Below are 21,938 nucleotides of genomic sequence, written 5' to 3'. Positions count from 1 at the left end.
TCCTGTAGCTTTAGGAACTAAATGGAGGGGGGATGACCAAGGACTTGATGACCGTTGAATAATTCCTAAATTCAGCATTTTAGAAAACTCATGTTTTGCAATTTCTAATTTTTCTGGCGACAATCGTCGCGCTCGAGCATGCACCGGAGGGCCAGTTGTTGGGATGTAATGCTGGACTTTATGTTTGATAGTACCTTCATTAAAACGTGGTGTTGTTATATCAGGAAATTCTTTTATCAACTTGTCATATGATGAATTTATTTGTGAGAAAGTTGGTTTTGAAATATTAAAAAGCTTCCGGCCTTTTAAATCTACAACCAAGGAATGTTCGCGAATAAAGTCAGCACCTAATAATGGTCTCATGACATCAGCAATAACAAATTTCCATGCAAATGTGCCAGTAGGTAAGTGGACACGAATGATTTTTGAACCATAAGTTTGTATTTTTCCACCATTAGCAGCGATTAGAGGGTTTTCTTTGTTTTTCTTGTAGCGTTCATATCTTGTTGGTGGAATAACACTTATTTCAGCCCCAGAATCAACTAAGAATTTTATTTTAGATATTTTGTCGTCCAGGAAAAACAGGTTACTATGCTTGCCGGTTGCTGCTACAGACAACAACCGGCTTTCTAGTTTTCCGAATATTGACATGGTGGGATACATTTCTTAGCATTTTTGCCAAATCGACGATGGTAAAAACAAAGAATTTTTTTAGAATCAGTTTTAGATACCGCATAAGAAGAAAAAGAAGAGGCGCTTTTTGTTAGCAAGATTGCATCTGCACGTTGCGCAAGTTTACGCATATCTTCAAAGTTACTGTCGGCTAAAACCACACGCACGTCTTCAGGTAGAAGCTGCAAAAATATATATTGAAAAAGGAAACAAGATTTGTGATTTCCTAAAAGAGCCAACATTTCGTCCATTAATTCAGAAGGTTTACGATCCCCTAAAGTAGGCATGTTTAGAATTCTCGACGCCCTTTCTTGTGGAGAAAGGCTAAATGTTCCGAGAAGACGCTGTTTGAGAGCGTCATACTTTCCAGTGGTTGGCGGATCTTCCAGGAAATCAATAAGACGAAGTGCGGTGTCCTGGTCTAATGCAGACACAACGTATAAATATCTTGTTTGGTCGGTAACAATATTTCGCAATTCAAACTGTGCTTCAGCTTGTTGGAACCAAACTCGAGGATGGGACGACCAAAAGTTTGGTAACTTAAGCGCAACGGCATTTTCTTCTTTCATTTTCTTAGAAATTACGTTTCTAAGCGTCGGGGTCACCAATGTAGTAATCAAAGTTAAACGATTTTACAATATCGTGCTTCTTATTTTGTAACTTAAAGTAATGATAACAAAATGGAAGGAAGCGCACCAAAAGGCTACATAAAAAAGGAAAAAGGCAAAACGCACCGATACGCGTGCGCACTAAAACACACAAGCTTCGATAACAATAATGTTTACGCCACAGGCCGTTATTAATTTTTTAAACTTTGGTCAATTGTATATCATAATATAAGTAACTCAAAAATTAATTAAACTTTTAATTTTTATCACTAATTACTAATTAATAGGAGTTTGTTTATTGAAATTTAAAGATTGTTATTTTTTTTTTTTTTTTTTTTTAAATGCTTGTTTATTCCATAAAAACTAAAGATTGTGGTTTAAGCGAAGAACAAAGAAAACCTTTTAATTTGTTAGTGTAATAATTAAAAAAGGTATACGTAATATTTGGTTAATTAGTTTAGTAAATATTTTTAATTAGGTAATGTTTGAAGATATCTTTTGTTCCTCACAATTTAAAAATCTGAAATTTTAGTATGTTGTTTATTGTCAGATTGTGTTTTCATTCTCCTATTTATAACATTTAATTATCACTAATTACTAATTAATAGGTGTTTTTTAAAATTTAAAGATTGTTATTTAGTTTTTAAATCTTGGTCAATTGTATATGATGATATTAGTAATTCAAGAACGAATTAAAATTTTAATTTTTATCACTAATTACTAATTAATAGGTGTTTGTTTATTAAAATTTAAAGGTTGTTGTTATATTTTTAAATCTTGATCAATTGTATATCATGATATTAGTAATTCAAAAATGAAATAAAATTTTAATTTTTATCACTAATTACTAATTAATAAGTGTTTGTTTATTAAAATTCAAAGGTTGTTGTTAATTTTTTTAATTTTTGTCAATTGTATATCGTGATATTAGTATTTTAAAAATAATTTAAAATTATAATTTTTGTGACTAATTACTAATTAGTAGGTGTTTGTGCATTCAAATTTAAAGATTGTTATTAGGTGTTTAAATTTTGGTCGGTTATATTTTTTAATATTTATAATTCGAAAATGAATTAAAAAATAATTCTTATTTGTTTGTTATATTTAAATGCTGGTTTGGTCATTAAAAATTAAAGTTCAATATTAAGCATTAAAAATTTTGTTTGATGTATTTTATAATATAGGTAGTTAAAAAAACATATTAAAAAAATAATTTTCGTTTTTTTATCATATTTAAATGCTTGTTTATTTAATAAAAATAAAAAATCAATTTTAGAAATATAAAATTTACTATATTTTATATCCTAAAACTACCAACTTAAAACTGGGTTAAATATTAGTTTTTGTTTGTATAATATATATAAATGGTTGTTTGTTTATTAAAAGTCAAAGGTATGTAATATTCTTAGTTAATGTTTATGCATATCTTTTTTATTAATAGAAACTTATGTTAAAAATAATCAAATAATTTTGAACCATATATTATTTATCAAATAAATCTAGTTATTATTAATCTTTTCCAGTGTCTTATAAGCTGTAAATTTTGTGTTAACATAACTTTTGTTTGTGAACATTTACAGTTTTGAAATTTTAGTATGTTGTTAATATCAGATTGTGTTTTAATTCTCCTATTTACAAAATTTTCTTATCACTAATTACTAATTAATAGGTGTTTATTTATTAAAATTTAAAGTTTGTTATTTATTTTTAAATCTTGGCCATTCGTATATCATGATATCGGTAACTCAAAAATGAAATAAAATTTTAATTTTTATCACTAATTACTAATTAAGAGGTGTTTATTTATTAAAATTTAAAGATTGTTATTTATTTTTTAAATCTTGGCCATTTGTATATCATGATATTGGTAACTCAAAAATGAATTAAAATTTTAATTTTTATCACTAATTACTAATTAATAGGTGTTTATTTATTAAAATTTAAAAATTTTTATTTATTTTTTAAATCTTGGTCTATTGTATATCATGATATTAGTAAATCAAAATAGATAAAAAATTTAATTTTTGTTTGTTTATAATATTTAAATTATTGTATATTTATTTAAATTTAAAGTTCGACATTAAGTATTCAAAATTTAATATAATGTATTTTATAATATAAGTAGCAAAAAAACATATTTGAAAAATAATTTTTGTTTAATTATCATATGTAAATGCTTGTTTATTTATTAAAAATTAATTTTAGGAATTTAAAATTTAGCATAAATGTATCCCCTGGTATTAACAACTTAAAACTCGGTTAAAATATTAATTTTAGTATGTATATTATATTTAAATGCTTGTTTGTTTATTAAAAATTAAAGATATGTAATATTCTTAGTGAATGTTTACGCATATCTTTTTTTATTTATTAAAATTTATGCTAAACATAATCAAATAATTTCGAACCATATTTTATTTATCAAATAAATCTAGTTATTATTATTCTTACAAATCCGAATTTTGAAATCGAATAACTTTTGATTTTGTGTATATAAATCTCTAAAATTTTAGTATGTTGTTTATTATTATATCGTGTTTCAATCCTCCTATTTTTATAATTTAAATATCACTAATTACTAATATATAGGTGTTTATTTATTAAAATTTAAAGATCGTTATTAGGTTTTCAAAATTTGGTCAGTTTTATATCATGATATCAATAACTTAAAAAAAGCTTAAATATTTAATTTTAGTTTGTTTATTATATTTATATGCTTGTTTGTTTATTAAAAATTAAAGTTTGATATTAAGCATTAAATATTTAGTATAATGTACTTCATAATATTAGTAATTAAAATACATATTAAAAAAAATATTTTTTGTTTGTTTATTATATTTAAATGCTTGTTTATTAACTAAAAATTAATTTTAGGCATTTAAAACTTGTCTAATGTATATTCTGATATCAACAACTTAAAACTGGGTTGAAAAATTAATTTTTGTTTGTTGAGGATATTTAATTACTTTTGTTAATTAAAAAACTAAATATTGATATTTTAAAACTTTTAAAATAATTTTGTTCCAAAATTTTCTTAATCCAATAATTTATTACGTTTTTAGTCTAATAATTAATTATGTAATATTAGATTCATTTATTTAGTTTATATTAATAACTAAGTAATGTTTATGCATAATTTTATTTATTAATAAAGATTAATTTTAAAAATGATCAAATGATTTCGAACCATATTTTATTTATCAAATAAATCTAGTTATTATTATTATTAATCTTTTCCAGTGTCTTATAAGCTGTAAATTTTGAGTTAGCGTAACTTTTGTTTGTGAACTTTTACAGTTTCGAAATTTTAGTATGTTGTTTATTATCAGATTGTGTTTTCATTCTCCTATTTACAACATTTAATTATAACTAATTACTAATTAGTAGGTGTTTATTTATTAAAGTTTAAAGTTTGTTATTTATTTTTTAAATCTTGGCCATTTGTATAATGTGATATTGGTAACTCAAAAATGAATTAAAATTTTAATTTTTGTCACTAAATACTAATTAATAGGTGTTTGTTTATTTAAATTTAAAGATTGTTATTAGGTTTTTAAATTTTGGTCGGTTATATATAAGATTAACATTTGCTCAAAGTTAATGTTAAATTTTTCCTCACAAACATTATAATAAAACTATCTTGATTGTAAAAAACATTCACAGTAGGGTCATGTGTGTTTGAGTCCACTACTCATATCATCATCTAAGCTAGGTAGTCTTCCTTTGAAAGAAGTCTCGAACTTTTGCAAAAATCTGACAAAGAAGATTAAAAATTTCATTCTGGCTAAATCTTCACCAATACACAACCTAGATCCAATAGAAAATGGAAGAGTTTTATTAGTGGAGGGCACATATTTTCCTTCTTTTAAATGTCAACTTGGCAAAAACAGTTCAGGATTACTAACCTTAAAACTATTTTAATTTCAAATATTTTAATTTTAAATTAATTTTTCAACCATGCAGAGAAAACAAATAGAACTGTAAACAATACAAATTTAATAAATCATTTTTTCGTATTTAATCATCCTCAATGTGGAATGAACAACTTTACGGCCTAAACATAGAGTAACATGTGTAACACTAACCCAGTCTCAAGTTGACTTTAACAGTTTGGAATAATATAAATCCAATTGCCAATAATTTTACTGGGTGTAAGGTGTTGGCTTAGCAAAAGTTACCGTTTACAGTGCCCTACTCAAGAGCATAACAGCATTAAAAATCGAACCCATTAAAATCGAACCCTGTACTTATCTACTTTAAAAGCAGTAACGTTATAATCCGATTATGTTACTAAATAGGTTTATGTCATTAAAAAAAAGCATATGAAATTTTGTTAAACAAAATTTATTAATAATAGCAAAATAAGGGAAAAAAATAAGTCTAAAAACATAAATAATATCGACAACAGAAAAAAATACGAAATAAATAAGGCTAAGAACATAAATAATATCGACAACAGAAAGAAATACGAAATAAATAAGGCTAAGAACATAAATAATATCGACAACAGAAATGAATATGTGAAATTAAGGCTAAAAACAAATATAATATCGACAACAGAAAGAAATACGAAATAAATAAGGCTAAGAACATAAATAATATCGACAACAGAAAAGAATACATGAAATAATAAGGCTAAGAACATAAGTAATATCGACAACAGAAAAGAATACGTGAAATTAAGGCTAAAAACAAATATAATATCAACAACAGAAAGAAATACGAAATAAATAAGGCTAAGAACATAAATAATATCGACAACAGAAAGAAATACGAAATAAATAAGGCTAAGAACATAAATAATATCAACAACAGAAAGAAATACGAAATAAATAAGGCTAAGAACATAAATAATATCGACAACAGAAAAGAATACATGAAATAATAAGGCTAAGAACATAAATAATATCGACAACAGAAAAGAATACGTGAAATTAAGGCTAAAAACAAATATAATATCGACAACAGAAAGAAATACGAAATAAATAAGGCTAAGAACATAAATAATATCGACAACAGAAAGAAATACGAAATAAATAAGGCTAAGAACATAAATAATATCAACAACAGAAAGAAATACGAAATAAATAAGGCTAAGAACATAAATAATATCGACAACAGAAAAGAATACATGAAATAATAAGGCTTAAGAACATAAATAATATCGACAACAGAAAAGAATACGTGAAATTAAGGCTAAAAACAAATATAATATCGACAACAGAAAGAAATACGAAATAAATAAGGCTTAGAACACAAATAATATCGATAACAGAAAAGAATACATGAAATTAAGGCTAAAAACATAAATAATATCGACAACAGAAAGAAATACGAAATAAATAAGGCTAAGAACAAAAATAATATTGACAACAGAAAGAAATATGAAAAAATAAGGCTAAAAACATAAATAATATCGACAACAGAAAGAAATACGAAAAAATAAGACTAAAAACATAAAAAATATCGACAACAGAAAAGAATACATGAAATTAAGGCTAAAAACCTAAATAATATCGACAACAGAAAGAAATACAAAAAAATAAGGCTGAGAACACAAATAATATCGATAACAGAAAAGAGTACGTGAAATTAAGGCTAAAACATAAATAATATCGACAACAGAAAAGAAATGATGTTGCTTGGGGTTAGCAACATCATTGGAAAGTGGAAGAAAAATTATCGTCGGGTAGCAACATCTTCGGAAAGTGGTAGCAAAGGTATTAGAGGGGTAACGGCATCATTTGGGGTAACAGCATCTTTTGGGGTAACAACATCATCAGCGAGGGGTAGCAACATCATCAGAAAGTGGTATCAACGTCATCGGGACACAGGGGGTAGCAACATCATTGGAAGGTAGTAGCAACATCGTCATCTGAAACCTTAAAAAAAAGCTGGAAAGCAGTTATCTATTTCTAATTACAAAAAAAATAGGGAACATATTACCTTGTCGTTTAGAAGACTATATGTTACCTATCTTTCTTGATTCAAAAGGTGACATTATCAGAGGGTGACATCATCATGACATCATCGAAGTGTAACCTAATCCAAAACACTGGATTGCATTAAACCTATGTAGACAAAATGACCTCGAAAAAAATTGAAAAGAATTAAATATGTTATTTGGTACAGTTGTTTAATTTAATTAAAAATATATAAAATGCATAATTTAGTTATACGTATTTACTGCATGAATACCAACAAGTTATTAAACAAATACAATACACAAAATAGTAGCCTACTTATTAATAGTAGGTAACTGATAAACAAATAGCTAACAAATCAAATAGCAGGCATGTAGATCCCAGCTGATCGCACTCTAGTACACCAACTAGCGGTCGACTTTGACGTCTACAGATCTCCATCTAGCGGATGGTAATATAGCTACGACAACTAAAGCGACGGAAACTGACGTGTAAACTGAAGCGGCGTAAACTGACGTTAAAGGCAAAGCGAACGACGAAAGCGACGAACAACGAACGAGAAAAAGCGACGAACGACATAAGCGACCATCAACGAACGACGAAAGCGACGCAAACTAAACCGACCAACGAAGCGTATGTTGCAACACGCGCACGAATTAGATTGAACGCAAGATTGACGACCCGCCTAATACAACTAGGCCGATCCTAATAATTGGTCATTTTTAGTATATATCTGTATCAAAAATACCTCAAATTTGACAAGCTGAGGCCTTTGCCTTTAGGGTTAGGGTGTAGGACTTTTATTAGAGAAAGTGCATATAGAAAGATGTACACTCAAAAATTATAAATAATGTTATTATCAATTTAATATATATATATAATTATTAAAAAACAAATATCTTACCGTATGTTAAAGAAATCACCTTTTTGTTCTTCTTCTCACAACTTATTAAAACCTCAATTAACAACTACCTCTCTTATTAGATCATCATCAGATCCTCCAGATGTTCCTCTATTCTTCATCAAATTATCATTAGATCCTCCAGATGTTCTTTTATTCGTTATTGGATTCTCCAGGTTCACGAGATCTTCATCTGAAATCTAAAACCTTAAAAAGAAAACTAAAAAGCAGTTATATATGTCTAATTAAAAATTGAAATTAGTTAAAATATTACCTTGTTGTTCAGAAGACTACATGTTACTTATCTTTCTCGATTCCTCATTAGATCCTCCAGATGTTCATTCATTCCTTATGAAATCATCATCAGATCCTGCAGATGTTCCTCTATTCCTCATCAGATCCACCAGGTTCACGAGATCGCCATCTGAAATCTGAAACCTTAAAAAAAAAAAGCTAAAAAGCAGTTATGTATGTCTAATTAAAAATTAAAATTAGTTAAAATATTACCTTGTTGTTCAGAAGACTACATGTTACCTATCATTCTCGATTCCTCATTACATCCTCCAAATGTTCGTTCATTTTTCAGGAAATCATCATTAAATCCTCCGTGTGTTGCTCTATTCCTCATCAGATCTGCCAGGTTCACCAGGTCGTTATCTGAAATCTAAAACCTTAAAAAGAAAGCTAAAAAGCAGTTATATATGTCTAATTAAAAATTAAAATTAGTTAAAATATTACCTTGTTGTTCAGAAGACTACATGTTAACTATTTTTCTCGATTCCTCATTATATCCTCCAGATGTTTCTTCATTTTTCATGAATTTATCATCAGATCCTCCAGATCCTCCAGGTTCACGAGATCGTCATCTGAAATCTAAAACCTTAAAAAGAAAGCTAAAAAGCAGTTATATATGTCTAACTAAAAATTAAAATTAGTTAAAATATTACCTTGTTGTTCAGAAGACTACATGTTACCTATCTTTCTCGATTCCTCATTACATCCTCCAGATGTTTTTCATTTTTTATGAATTCATCATCAGATTTTTTAGATGTTCCTCTATTCCTCATCAGATCCTCCAGGTTCACAAGATCGTCATCTGAAATCTAAAATCTTAAAAAGAAAGCTAAAAAGCAGTTATATATGTCTAATTAAAAATTAAAATTAGTTAAAATATTACCTTGTTGTTCAGAAGACTACATGTTACCTATCTTTCTCAATTCCTCATTAGATCCTCCGAATTTTCATTCATTCCATATGAAATCATCATCAGATCCTCCAGATGTTCCTCTATTCCTCATCAGATCCTCCAGGTTCACGAGATCGCCATCTGAAATCTGAAACCTTACAAAAAAAAAGCTAAAAAGCAGTTAGGTATGTCTAATTAAAAGTTAAAATTGGTTAACAGATTACCTTGTTGTTCAGAAGACTACATTTTACTTATCTTTCTCGATTCCTCATAAGATCCTCGAGATGTTCCTTCATTCTTCATGAAATCATCATTAAATCCTCTATGTGTTGCTCTATTCCTCATCAGATCCGCCAGGTTCACGAGGTCGTCATCTAAAATCTAAAACCTTAAAAAGAAAGCTAAAAAGCAGTTATATATGTCTAATTAAAAATTAAAATTAGTTAAAATATTACCTTGTTGTTCAGAAGACTACATGTTACCTATCTTTCTCGATTCCTCATTACATCCTCCGGATGTTCATTCATTTTTCATGAATTCATTATCAGATCCACAAGATGTTCCTCTATTCCTTATCAGATCCTCCAGGTTCACGAGATCGTCATCTGAAATCTAAAACTTTAAAAAGAAAGCTAAAAAGTAGTTATATATGTCTAATTAAAAATTAGAATTAGTTAAAATATTACCTTGTTGTTCAAAAGACTGCATGTTACTTATCTTTCTCGATTCCTTATTAGATCCTTCAGATGTTCCTTCATTATTCATGAAATCATCATCAGATCCTCGAGATGTTCCTCCATTTTGCTATTCCTCTATTCTTATATTCCTCATCAGATCCTCCAGGTTCACGAGATCGTCATGTGAAATCTAAAACCTTAAAAAGAAAACTAAAAAGCAGTTATATATGTCTAATTAAAAATTAAAATTAGTTAAAATATTACCTTGTTGTTCAGAAGACTACATGTTACCTATCTTTCTCAATTCCTCATTAGATCCTCCAAATGTTCATTGATCCCTTATGAAATCATCATCAGATCCTCCAGATGTTCCTCTATTCCTCATCAGATTCTCCAGGTTCACAAGAATGCCATCTGAAATCTGAAACCTTACAAAAAAAAGCTAAAAAGCAGTTATGTATGTCTAATTAAAAGTTAAAACTGGTTAACAGATTACTTTGTTGTTCGGAAGACTACATTTTACTTATCATTCTCGATTCCTCATTAAATCCTCCAGATGTTCCTTCATTCTTCAGAAAATCATCGTTAAATCCTCCGTGTGTTGCTCTATTCCTCATTAGATCTGCCAGGTTCACCAGGTCGTCATCTGAAATCTAAAACCTTAAAAAGAAAGCTAAAAAGCAGTTATATATGTCTAATTAAAAATTAAAATTAGTTAAAATATTACCTTGTTGTTCAGAAGACTATATGTTACCTATCTTTCTCGATTCCTCATTATATCCTCGAGATGTTCCTTCATTTTTTATGAATTCATCATCAGATCCTCTAGATGTTCCTCTATTCCTCATCAGATCCTCCAGGTTCACGAGATCGTCATCTGAAATCTAAAACCTTAAAAAGATAGCTAAAAAGCAATTATATTTGTCTAATTAAAAATTAAAATTAGTTAAAATATTACCTTGTTGTTCAGAAGACTGCATGTTACTTATCATTCTCGATTCCTTATTAGATCCTCCAGATGTTCCTTCATTCTTCATGAAATCATCATTAAATCCTCTGTGTATTGCTCTATTTCTCATCAGATCTGCCAGGTTCACGAAGTCGTCATCTGAAATCTAAAACCTTAAAAAGATAGCTAAAAAGCAGTTATATATGTCTAACTAAAAATTAAAATTAGTTAAAAATATTACCTTGTTGTTCAGAAGACTACATGTTACCTATCTTTCTCGATTCCTCATTACATCCTCCAGATGTTCTTCATTTTTTATGAATTCATCTTCAGATTCTTTAGATGTTCCTCTATTCCTCATCAGATCCTCCAGGTTCACGAGATCGTCATCTGAAATCTAAAACCTTAAAAAGAAAGCTAAAAAGCAGTTATATATGTCTAATTAAAAATTAAAATTAGTTAAAATATTACCTTGTTGTTCAGAAGACTACATGTTACCTATCTTTCTCAATTCCTCATTAGATCCTCCAAATGTTCATTCATTCCTTATAAAATCATTATCAGATCCTCCAGATGTTCTTCTATTCCTCATCAGATCCTCCAGGTTCAAGAGAATGCCATCTGAAATCTGAAACCTTACAAAAAAAAAGCTAAAAAGCAGTTATGTATGTCTAATTAAAAGTTAAAATTGGTTAACAGATTACCTTGTTATTCGGAAGACTACATTTTACTTATCTTTCTCGATTCCTCATTAGATCCTCGAGATGTTTTTCATTCTTCATAAAATCATCATTAAATCTTCCATGTGTTCCTCTATTCCTCATCAGATCTGCCAGGTTCACCAGGTCGTCATCTGAAATCTAAAACCTTAAAAAGAAAGCTAAAAAGCAGTTATATATGTCTAATTAAAAATTAAAATTAGTTAAAATATTACCTTGTTGTTCAAAAGACTGCATGTTACTTATCTTTCTCGATTCCTCATTAGATCCTTCAGATGTTTCTCTATTCCTCTATTCCTCTATTCCTCTATTCCTCTATTCCTCTATTCCTCTATTCCTCTATTCCTCTATTCCTCTATTCCTCTATTCCTCTATTCCTCATCAGATCCTCCAGGTTCACGAGATCATCATGTGAAATCTAAAATCTTAAAAAAAAACTAAAAAGCAGTTATATATGTCTAATTAAAAATTAAAATTAGTTAAAATATTACCTTGTTGTTCAGAAGACTGCATGTTACTTATCTTTCTCGATTCCTCATTAGATCCTCCAGATGTTCATTCATTCCTTATGAAATCATCATCAGATCCTCCAGATGTTCCTCTATTCCTCATCAGATCCACCAGGTTCACGAGATCGCCATCTGAAATCTGAAACCTTAAAAAAAAAAAGCTAAAAAGCAGTTATGTATGTCTAATTAAAAATTAAAATTAGTTAAAATATTACCTTGTTGTTCAGAAGACTACATGTTACCTATCATTCTCGATTCCTCATTACATCCTCCAAATGTTCGTTCATTTTTCAGGAAATCATCATTAAATCCTCCGTGTGTTGCTCTATTCCTCATCAGATCTGCCAGGTTCACCAGGTCGTTATCTGAAATCTAAAACCTTAAAAAGAAAGCTAAAAAGCAGTTATATATGTCTAATTAAAAATTAAAATTAGTTAAAATATTACCTTGTTGTTCAGAAGACTACATGTTAACTATTTTTCTCGATTCCTCATTATATCCTCCAGATGTTTCTTCATTTTTCATGAATTTATCATCAGATCCTCCAGATCCTCCAGGTTCACGAGATCGTCATCTGAAATCTAAAACCTTAAAAAGAAAGCTAAAAAGCAGTTATATATGTCTAACTAAAAATTAAAATTAGTTAAAATATTACCTTGTTGTTCAGAAGACTACATGTTACCTATCTTTCTCGATTCCTCATTACATCCTCCAGATGTTTTTCATTTTTTATGAATTCATCATCAGATTTTTTAGATGTTCCTCTATTCCTCATCAGATCCTCCAGGTTCACAAGATCGTCATCTGAAATCTAAAATCTTAAAAAGAAAGCTAAAAAGCAGTTATATATGTCTAATTAAAAATTAAAATTAGTTAAAATATTACCTTGTTGTTCAGAAGACTACATGTTACCTATCTTTCTCAATTCCTCATTAGATCCTCCGAATTTTCATTCATTCCATATGAAATCATCATCAGATCCTCCAGATGTTCCTCTATTCCTCATCAGATCCTCCAGGTTCACGAGATCGCCATCTGAAATCTGAAACCTTACAAAAAAAAAGCTAAAAAGCAGTTAGGTATGTCTAATTAAAAGTTAAAATTGGTTAACAGATTACCTTGTTGTTCAGAAGACTACATTTTACTTATCTTTCTCGATTCCTCATAAGATCCTCGAGATGTTCCTTCATTCTTCATGAAATCATCATTAAATCCTCTATGTGTTGCTCTATTCCTCATCAGATCCGCCAGGTTCACGAGGTCGTCATCTAAAATCTAAAACCTTAAAAAGAAAGCTAAAAAGCAGTTATATATGTCTAATTAAAAATTAAAATTAGTTAAAATATTACCTTGTTGTTCAGAAGACTACATGTTACCTATCTTTCTCGATTCCTCATTACATCCTCCGGATGTTCATTCATTTTTCATGAATTCATTATCAGATCCACAAGATGTTCCTCTATTCCTTATCAGATCCTCCAGGTTCACGAGATCGTCATCTGAAATCTAAAACTTTAAAAAGAAAGCTAAAAAGTAGTTATATATGTCTAATTAAAAATTAGAATTAGTTAAAATATTACCTTGTTGTTCAAAAGACTGCATGTTACTTATCTTTCTCGATTCCTTATTAGATCCTTCAGATGTTCCTTCATTATTCATGAAATCATCATCAGATCCTCGAGATGTTCCTCCATTTTGCTATTCCTCTATTCTTATATTCCTCATCAGATCCTCCAGGTTCACGAGATCGTCATGTGAAATCTAAAACCTTAAAAAGAAAACTAAAAAGCAGTTATATATGTCTAATTAAAAATTAAAATTAGTTAAAATATTACCTTGTTGTTCAGAAGACTACATGTTACCTATCTTTCTCAATTCCTCATTAGATCCTCCAAATGTTCATTGATCCCTTATGAAATCATCATCAGATCCTCCAGATGTTCCTCTATTCCTCATCAGATTCTCCAGGTTCACAAGAATGCCATCTGAAATCTGAAACCTTACAAAAAAAAGCTAAAAAGCAGTTATGTATGTCTAATTAAAAGTTAAAACTGGTTAACAGATTACTTTGTTGTTCGGAAGACTACATTTTACTTATCATTCTCGATTCCTCATTAAATCCTCCAGATGTTCCTTCATTCTTCAGAAAATCATCGTTAAATCCTCCGTGTGTTGCTCTATTCCTCATTAGATCTGCCAGGTTCACCAGGTCGTCATCTGAAATCTAAAACCTTAAAAAGAAAGCTAAAAAGCAGTTATATATGTCTAATTAAAAATTAAAATTAGTTAAAATATTACCTTGTTGTTCAGAAGACTATATGTTACCTATCTTTCTCGATTCCTCATTATATCCTCGAGATGTTCCTTCATTTTTTATGAATTCATCATCAGATCCTCTAGATGTTCCTCTATTCCTCATCAGATCCTCCAGGTTCACGAGATCGTCATCTGAAATCTAAAACCTTAAAAAGATAGCTAAAAAGCAATTATATTTGTCTAATTAAAAATTAAAATTAGTTAAAATATTACCTTGTTGTTCAGAAGACTGCATGTTACTTATCATTCTCGATTCCTTATTAGATCCTCCAGATGTTCCTTCATTCTTCATGAAATCATCATTAAATCCTCTGTGTATTGCTCTATTTCTCATCAGATCTGCCAGGTTCACGAAGTCGTCATCTGAAATCTAAAACCTTAAAAAGATAGCTAAAAAGCAGTTATATATGTCTAACTAAAAATTAAAATTAGTTAAAATATTACCTTGTTGTTCAGAAGACTACATGTTACCTATCTTTCTCGATTCCTCATTACATCCTCCAGATGTTCTTCATTTTTTATGAATTCATCTTCAGATTCTTTAGATGTTCCTCTATTCCTCATCAGATCCTCCAGGTTCACGAGATCGTCATCTGAAATCTAAAACCTTAAAAAGAAAGCTAAAAAGCAGTTATATATGTCTAATTAAAAATTAAAATTAGTTAAAATATTACCTTGTTGTTCAGAAGACTACATGTTACCTATCTTTCTCAATTCCTCATTAGATCCTCCAAATGTTCATTCATTCCTTATAAAATCATTATCAGATCCTCCAGATGTTCTTCTATTCCTCATCAGATCCTCCAGGTTCACGAGATCGCCATCTGAAATCTGAAACCTTAAAAAAAAAGCTAAAAAGCAGTTATGTATGTCTAATTAAAAATTAGAATTAGTTAAAATATTACCTTGTTGTTCAGAAGACTACATGTTACCTATCATTCTCGATTCCTCATTACATCCTCCAAATGTTCGTTCATTCTTCAGGAAATCATCATTAAATCCTCCGTGTGTTGCTCTATTCCTCATCAGATCTGCCAGGTTCACCAGGTCGTCATCTGAAATCTAAAACCTTAAAAAGAAAGCTAAAAAGCAGTTATATATGTCTAATTAAAAATTAAAATTAGTTAAAATATTACCTTGTTGTTCAGAAGACTACATGTTACCTATCTTTCTCGATTCCTCATTATATCCCCCAGATGTTCCTTCATTTTTCATGAATTCATCATCAGATCCTCTAGATGTTCCTCTATTCCTCATCAGATCCTCCAGGTTCACGAGATCGTCATCTGAAATCTAAAACCTTAAAAAGATAGCTAAAAAGCAATTATATTTGTCTAATTAAAAATTAAAATTAGTTAAAATATTACCTTGTTGTTCAGAAGACTGCATGTTACCTATCTTTCTCGATTCCTCATTATATCCTCCAGATGTTCCTTCATTCTTTATGAATTCATCATTAAATCCTCTGTGTGTTGCTCTATTCTTCATCAGATCTGCCAGGTTCACGAGGTTGTCATCTGAAATCTAAAACCTTAAAAAGAAAGCTAAAAAGCAGTTATATATGTTTAATTAAAAATTAAAATTAGTCAAAATATTACCTTGTTGTTCAGAAGACTACATGTTACCTATCTTTCTCGATTCTTCATTAGATCCTCCAGATGTTCATTCATTCTTCATGAAATCACCTTCAGATCCACCAGATGTCCCTCTATTCCTCATCAGATCCTCCAGGTTCACGAGATCGCCCTCTGAAATCTGAAACCTTAAAAAAAAGCTAAAAAGCAGTTGTCCATGTCTAATTAAAAATTAAAATTGGTTAACATATTACCTTGTTGTTCAGAAGACTACATGTTATTTATCTTTCTCGATTCCTCATTAGATCCTCGAGATTTTCCTTCATTCTTCATGAAATCATCATTAAATCCTCCATGTGTTCCTCTATTCCTCATCAGATCCGCCAAGTTCACGAGATCGTCATCTGAAATCTAAAACCTTAAAAAGAAAGCTAAAAAGCAGTTATATATGTCTAATTAAAAATTATAATTAGTTAAAATATTACCTTGTTGTTCAGAAGACTACATGTTACCTATCTTTCTCGATTCCTCATTAGATCCTCCAAAAGTTTCTTCATTTTTCATGAAATCATCATCAGATCCTCCAGATGTTGTTCTTTATTCCTCATTAAATCCTTCAGCTTCACAAAATCGTTGTCTGAAACCTTAATAAGAATGCTGGAAAGCACTTATGTATGTCAAAATAGAAAAAATTTTAATTAATTAGTTAACATTTTACCTTGTTGGTCAAATTAGTTAACATTTTTACCTTGTTGTCATCATCATCAGATCCCTCGGCTCCACAAAGTTGTCATCTAAAACCTTAGAAAAGAAACAACTAAACCGACGCAAACTGACAACTTTACAGCCAAAGCGACTCAAATCGACGCACGCAAACTGACAATGTTACAATTAAAGCGACGGAAGCGACAAACAACGAAATTGACGCAAACTGGCGTAACAACTGAAGCGATCGACGAAAGTGGCGAACAACAAAAGCGACGATTGCGGCGAACAACGAAAGCGTCGATTAACAAAAGCGGCGATCAACGGGAGCGACGAACAACGAAAGCGCCGCAAACTGAAGCGACGAACGGAGCAATGTGTTGCAACACGCGCACGAATTCAATTTAAAGCAAGACTGACGACCCGCCTAATCCAACTAGGCTGATCTTAGTCTTAGGCCATTTTTAGTATAATATCTGTAATCAATAATATCTTAAAACTTTATAAGTTGGACCATAGTCTTCAAAGCTAGGGTGTAGGCCTTTTGGTTATGAGGGAAACATGTAAAAGTTGTACAATGATAAATAAATTTATTATCTATTTAATATATATATTTTTCGAAAAACAAGTATCTTACCGGGATGCTTAAGAAATCACCTTTTTGGTCTTTTCCTCGCAGCTCATCAAAGCCTAAATTTACAACTACCCGAGGCCCACATCACACTCTTCAATTTCTTTTTAAATCACCGTAGAATCGCCTAATTAATACCTATTTCTCGTCAGATCATCATCAGACACTCCCTTTCTGCGAGATCGTCTACTACAACTGCAAATATAAACTGGGGGCAGTTAAAATGTCTAGTTAGGTATTATTTATTGATACGCTTTCAAATAGTGTTGTTTAATAAATACGCGGACTGTTAAACGCAATACGCCAAACATTAAAACAACGAATGTATCGATACGCGCACGATCCTACCCCTAACGCACTGCATAACCAATTAAACAACACCATATACACTAAAAAAATAACTACTAAAAATTATAAAATAATTCACTTAACTCGATTTGCTAAAGAAAAAGATGGCTTCGTCCTCAAGACGCTTTCGACATGGCTTAAACTCCCAACTTAGCTAAAACATAAAACAAATATCCTGAACACAGACTAACTTAAACTTAATGGCGAACAAGCCGATCCAAGAAGTCAAGTTGTGACGTCAGTTGTATTCATCCGCAACGCATTATGCTAAAGGCGTATAAAGAAATAGTTTCTTAACTAATCAAATTATAAAAAACTAACAACGTCGTTATCTTACGAAACAATTGAAAATAGAAAACTTTATTAATTTTAAATATTTAAATAAATATTAGCTTTATAAACTTACTATTAAACTATATACCACATGTTTTAACACAAAACCTAAAAGCGCTTCTCTTAAATTCTGCGCTTCGCTAACTTCGGCGCTGATTGCCTAAAACGAATTACGCTTTTCTTCGGTAACATTTTAAATTTTTTTTACCACGACCTTACTAGTCGGGATTATTTTTGTTGTAATAATTATTATGCTTCGAAATTCTAGATTTCAAAACGTGTTGTTATTGTGAATATTTTTATTATTATGTTTTAAATCATAAAACATAATAAATAGTTTTATATTATAAACGTAACAGTTTTATATAATAATTGTAATTACTTAAAAAGGAATTTTTTTTTAAAAACATTTAAAAAAATTTTGTTTTGAAATTTTTTTAGTACAATCATTTAATATGATTTTAGTTTTATAACTAAATACGTAATATTTGATTTATTATTTTAGTTAATATTTATAATTAAGTAATGTTTATGCGTAACTTTATTTATTAATAGTTTTTAAAAATAATCAAATAATTTCGAACCATATTTTATTTATTAAATAAATCTAGTTATGGTTCGAAATCTTAGATTTCGAAACATATTTTTATTGCCCGTATATTTATTTTTATTTTTATTCTTACTAATCCGAATTTTGAAATCGAATAACTTTTGATTTTGTGTATATAAATTTTTAAAATTTTAGTATGTTGTTTATTATCATATTGTGTTTCAATCCTCCTATTTTGATAATTTAAATATTATTTATTAGTAATTAATAGGTGTTTGTTTATTAGAATTTAGAGATCGTTATTAGGTTTTCTAATTTTAGTCAGTTATATATCATAATATTAATAGCTCGAAAATGGATTAAAAATTTAATTTTTGTTTGTTTATTATATTTAAATTTTTGTTTGTTTATTAAAAATTAAAATTTGATATTAGGCATTTAAATTTTAGTATAATGTATTTCATAATATTAGTAATTAAAATACATATTAAAAAAATAAATTTTGTTTGTTTATTATATCTAAATGCTTGTTTATTTATTAAAAATCAAAAATCAATTTTAGGCATTTAAAACTTTGTCTAACGTATATTGTGATATCAACACATTAAAACTGGGTTAAAAAATTAATTTTTGTTTGTTAAGTATATTTAATTACTTGTTAATTAATTAAAAAATTAAAGATTAATATTTTAAATAATTTTGTTCTAAAATTTCTTTAGTCCAATAATTTAATACATGTTTAGTCTGAAATTTGAATACGTAATATTTAATTTATTAATTCAGTTTAATTTTATAATGAAGTAATGTTTATGCATAACTTTATTTATTAATAGAGATTAATTTTAAAAATGATCTAATGATTTCGAACCATATTTTATTTATCAAATAAATCTAGTTATTTTTATTCTTACTAATCCGAATTTTGAAATCAAATAACTTTTGATTTTGTGTATATAAATCTTTAAAATTTTAGTATGTTGTTTATTATCATATTGTGTTTCAATTCTCCTATTTTGATAATTTAAATATCACTAATTACTAATTAATAGGTGTTTATTTATTAAAATTTAAAAATCGTTATTGGGTTTTTAAAATTTGGTCAGTTATATATCATAATATTAATAAGTCAAAAATGGATTAAAAATTTAATTTTTGTTTGTTTATTATATTTAAATTCTTGTTTGTTTATTAAAAATTAAAGTTTAATATTAAGCAATTAAAATATAGTATAATGTATTTTATAATATTAGTAATTAAAATACATATTAAAAAAATAATTTTTGTTTGTTTATTATATTTAAATGTTTGTTTATTAATTAAAAATCAAAAATCAATTTTAGGCATTTAAAACTTGTCTAATGTATATTCTGATATCAACAACTTAAAACTGGGTTGAAAAATTAATTTTTGTTTTTTTGAGTATATTTAATTACTTTTGTTAATTAAAAAATTATATATTAATATTTTAAAACTTTTAAAATAATTATGTTCCGAAATTTTATTAATCCAATAATTTAATACCGTTTTAGTCTAATAATTAATTATGTAATATTACATTTATTTATTTAGTTAATATTCATAATTAAGTAATATTTATACATAATTTTATTTATTAATAAAGATTAATTTTAAAAATGATCAAATGATTTCGAACCACATTTTATTTATCAAATAAATCTAGTATTACATTTGATATTGTGATATGGTAAAAATGCGATAATTCCTAACATTTTTAAACTTAGATTTAAAAAAATTTAGATAACGAACTTATTTCAACGGAAGAACAATTTAACAAAAGTTAACATGTTCGATAATAATTTTTAAAGTTCCATAAAATATAATTTTTAAAATTATTTTCCTTAAAGTTATTACGCACCTCAAATAGTAAGATATTTATTTATTAGATGTAAGAGCAAATGTGCAATTATCTGTGGTGTCCCATCACTCGACAATTTAAGCTAATATCTTATGACTTTAGCTTAAAGGGGACGGTAATAATATTTAAAGTTTCTTTAAAAGTTAAATTTTTAAAATTATTTTCTTTAAAGTTATTTTCTTTAAAATTATTACGCACCACAAATAGTAAGATATTTATTTATAAGATGTAAGAGCAAATGTGCAATTATCTGTGGGCCCCCCCCCAAACTTTTAAACTGATGTCTTATTTGAATACGTGTTTGTTTTATTAAAAATCAAAGATATGTAATAGTCTTAGTAAATGTTTACGCATATCTTTTTTCATTTATTAAAATTTATGCTAAACATAATCAAATTATTTCGAACCATATTTTATTTATCAAATAAATCTAGTTTTATTTGGGTTTAATTAGGTCACGTGATACTTTTAGCCGATGATAAGATATTACATACAAATTTTTTGAAAAAAAATAAAAAGTTGTAAATCAAAAAATAATTCTTCTGTTAGAACTGCATAGGTCCAATTAATGTGTTTTCAAATTAAAAAAAATATTAATATTCATAAAAGTTATGACACTTTTATTAAAAATTTATGAAATCTTAAAAATTACAATGTTATATTTTATTGAACGCGCATTGGTCTATCTAACATTCAAAATAAAACATTTTGCAAAAATTTTAAGTAAAACAACAGTTTAAGCTTATATAATTTTGGGTTTAATTAGGTCACGTAATATTTTTGCCACATTTTTGGCCAATGATATTGCATACAAATTTTTTGAAAAAAAAAAAAAAAATTCTTAATTTATAAATAATTGTTCTGTTGAAACCGCACAGGTCCAATTAATGTGTTTACAAAAAAATTTTTTTAAATATTAGTATTCATAAAAGTTATGTTACTTTCATTAAAAATTTATAAAATCTCAAAACCTAAAATATTTTTGAATGTTTATTACGACATTGCGGTTCTTTTAATATATTTTTTTAGAATTTAAAATTTTGTACATTTTACATAACAATTGAATAAAAGTGAATTATTACGCAAGATAAAAGATCGCAACAACTGTGGTTTTTCCTTTCTATTGTCTTTTTTATATATATATATATATATACCTTTTATTTATACCTTTTTTTAACTTTGTATGTATTTTTTTATAGCGCGTTTTTTTTCAGTACACTTATTATTTAAATGTTAATTAAAAAAAGCTTGGGTTTTAAGTGGCTACCAAATTTTAAGTAATCTTTATAAGTTATCTTATAATAGTAGTGAAACTATTGTAAAACATACAACTATACAAACTAATTAAAAGTTTAAATTAATTACACTAATGACATATTCATAAAAAAATTATTGACATTTACCTGTATTTAAGGTTTTGTTTTAAAAGGTTATCTTTTTGATATTTAAAAACTGTTTGA

The 21,938-nt window shown here is 27.9% G+C and overlaps 1 protein-coding gene across 1 annotated transcript; it reads right to left on the bottom strand.

Moving 5' to 3' along the window:
- Nucleotides 1-629: 629 nt before the first annotated feature.
- LOC145743368 (uncharacterized) lies at nt 630-1,241 on the bottom strand. The gene has a single exon (XM_082561312.1). The coding sequence runs from the start codon at nt 1,239-1,241 to the stop codon at nt 630-632; it is 612 nt and encodes a 203-aa protein (XP_082417438.1).
- Nucleotides 1,242-21,938: the final 20,697 nt, after the last annotated feature.

The sequence above is a fragment of the Corella eumyota genome, chromosome 2 (genome assembly GCF_963082875.1).
Source record: "Corella eumyota chromosome 2, kaCorEumy4.1, whole genome shotgun sequence".
Taxonomy (NCBI): Eukaryota; Metazoa; Chordata; class Ascidiacea; order Phlebobranchia; family Corellidae; genus Corella; species Corella eumyota.
The sequence above is the reverse complement of the archived record's forward strand: the minus strand, read 5'-3'. Positions and strand labels throughout refer to the sequence as shown.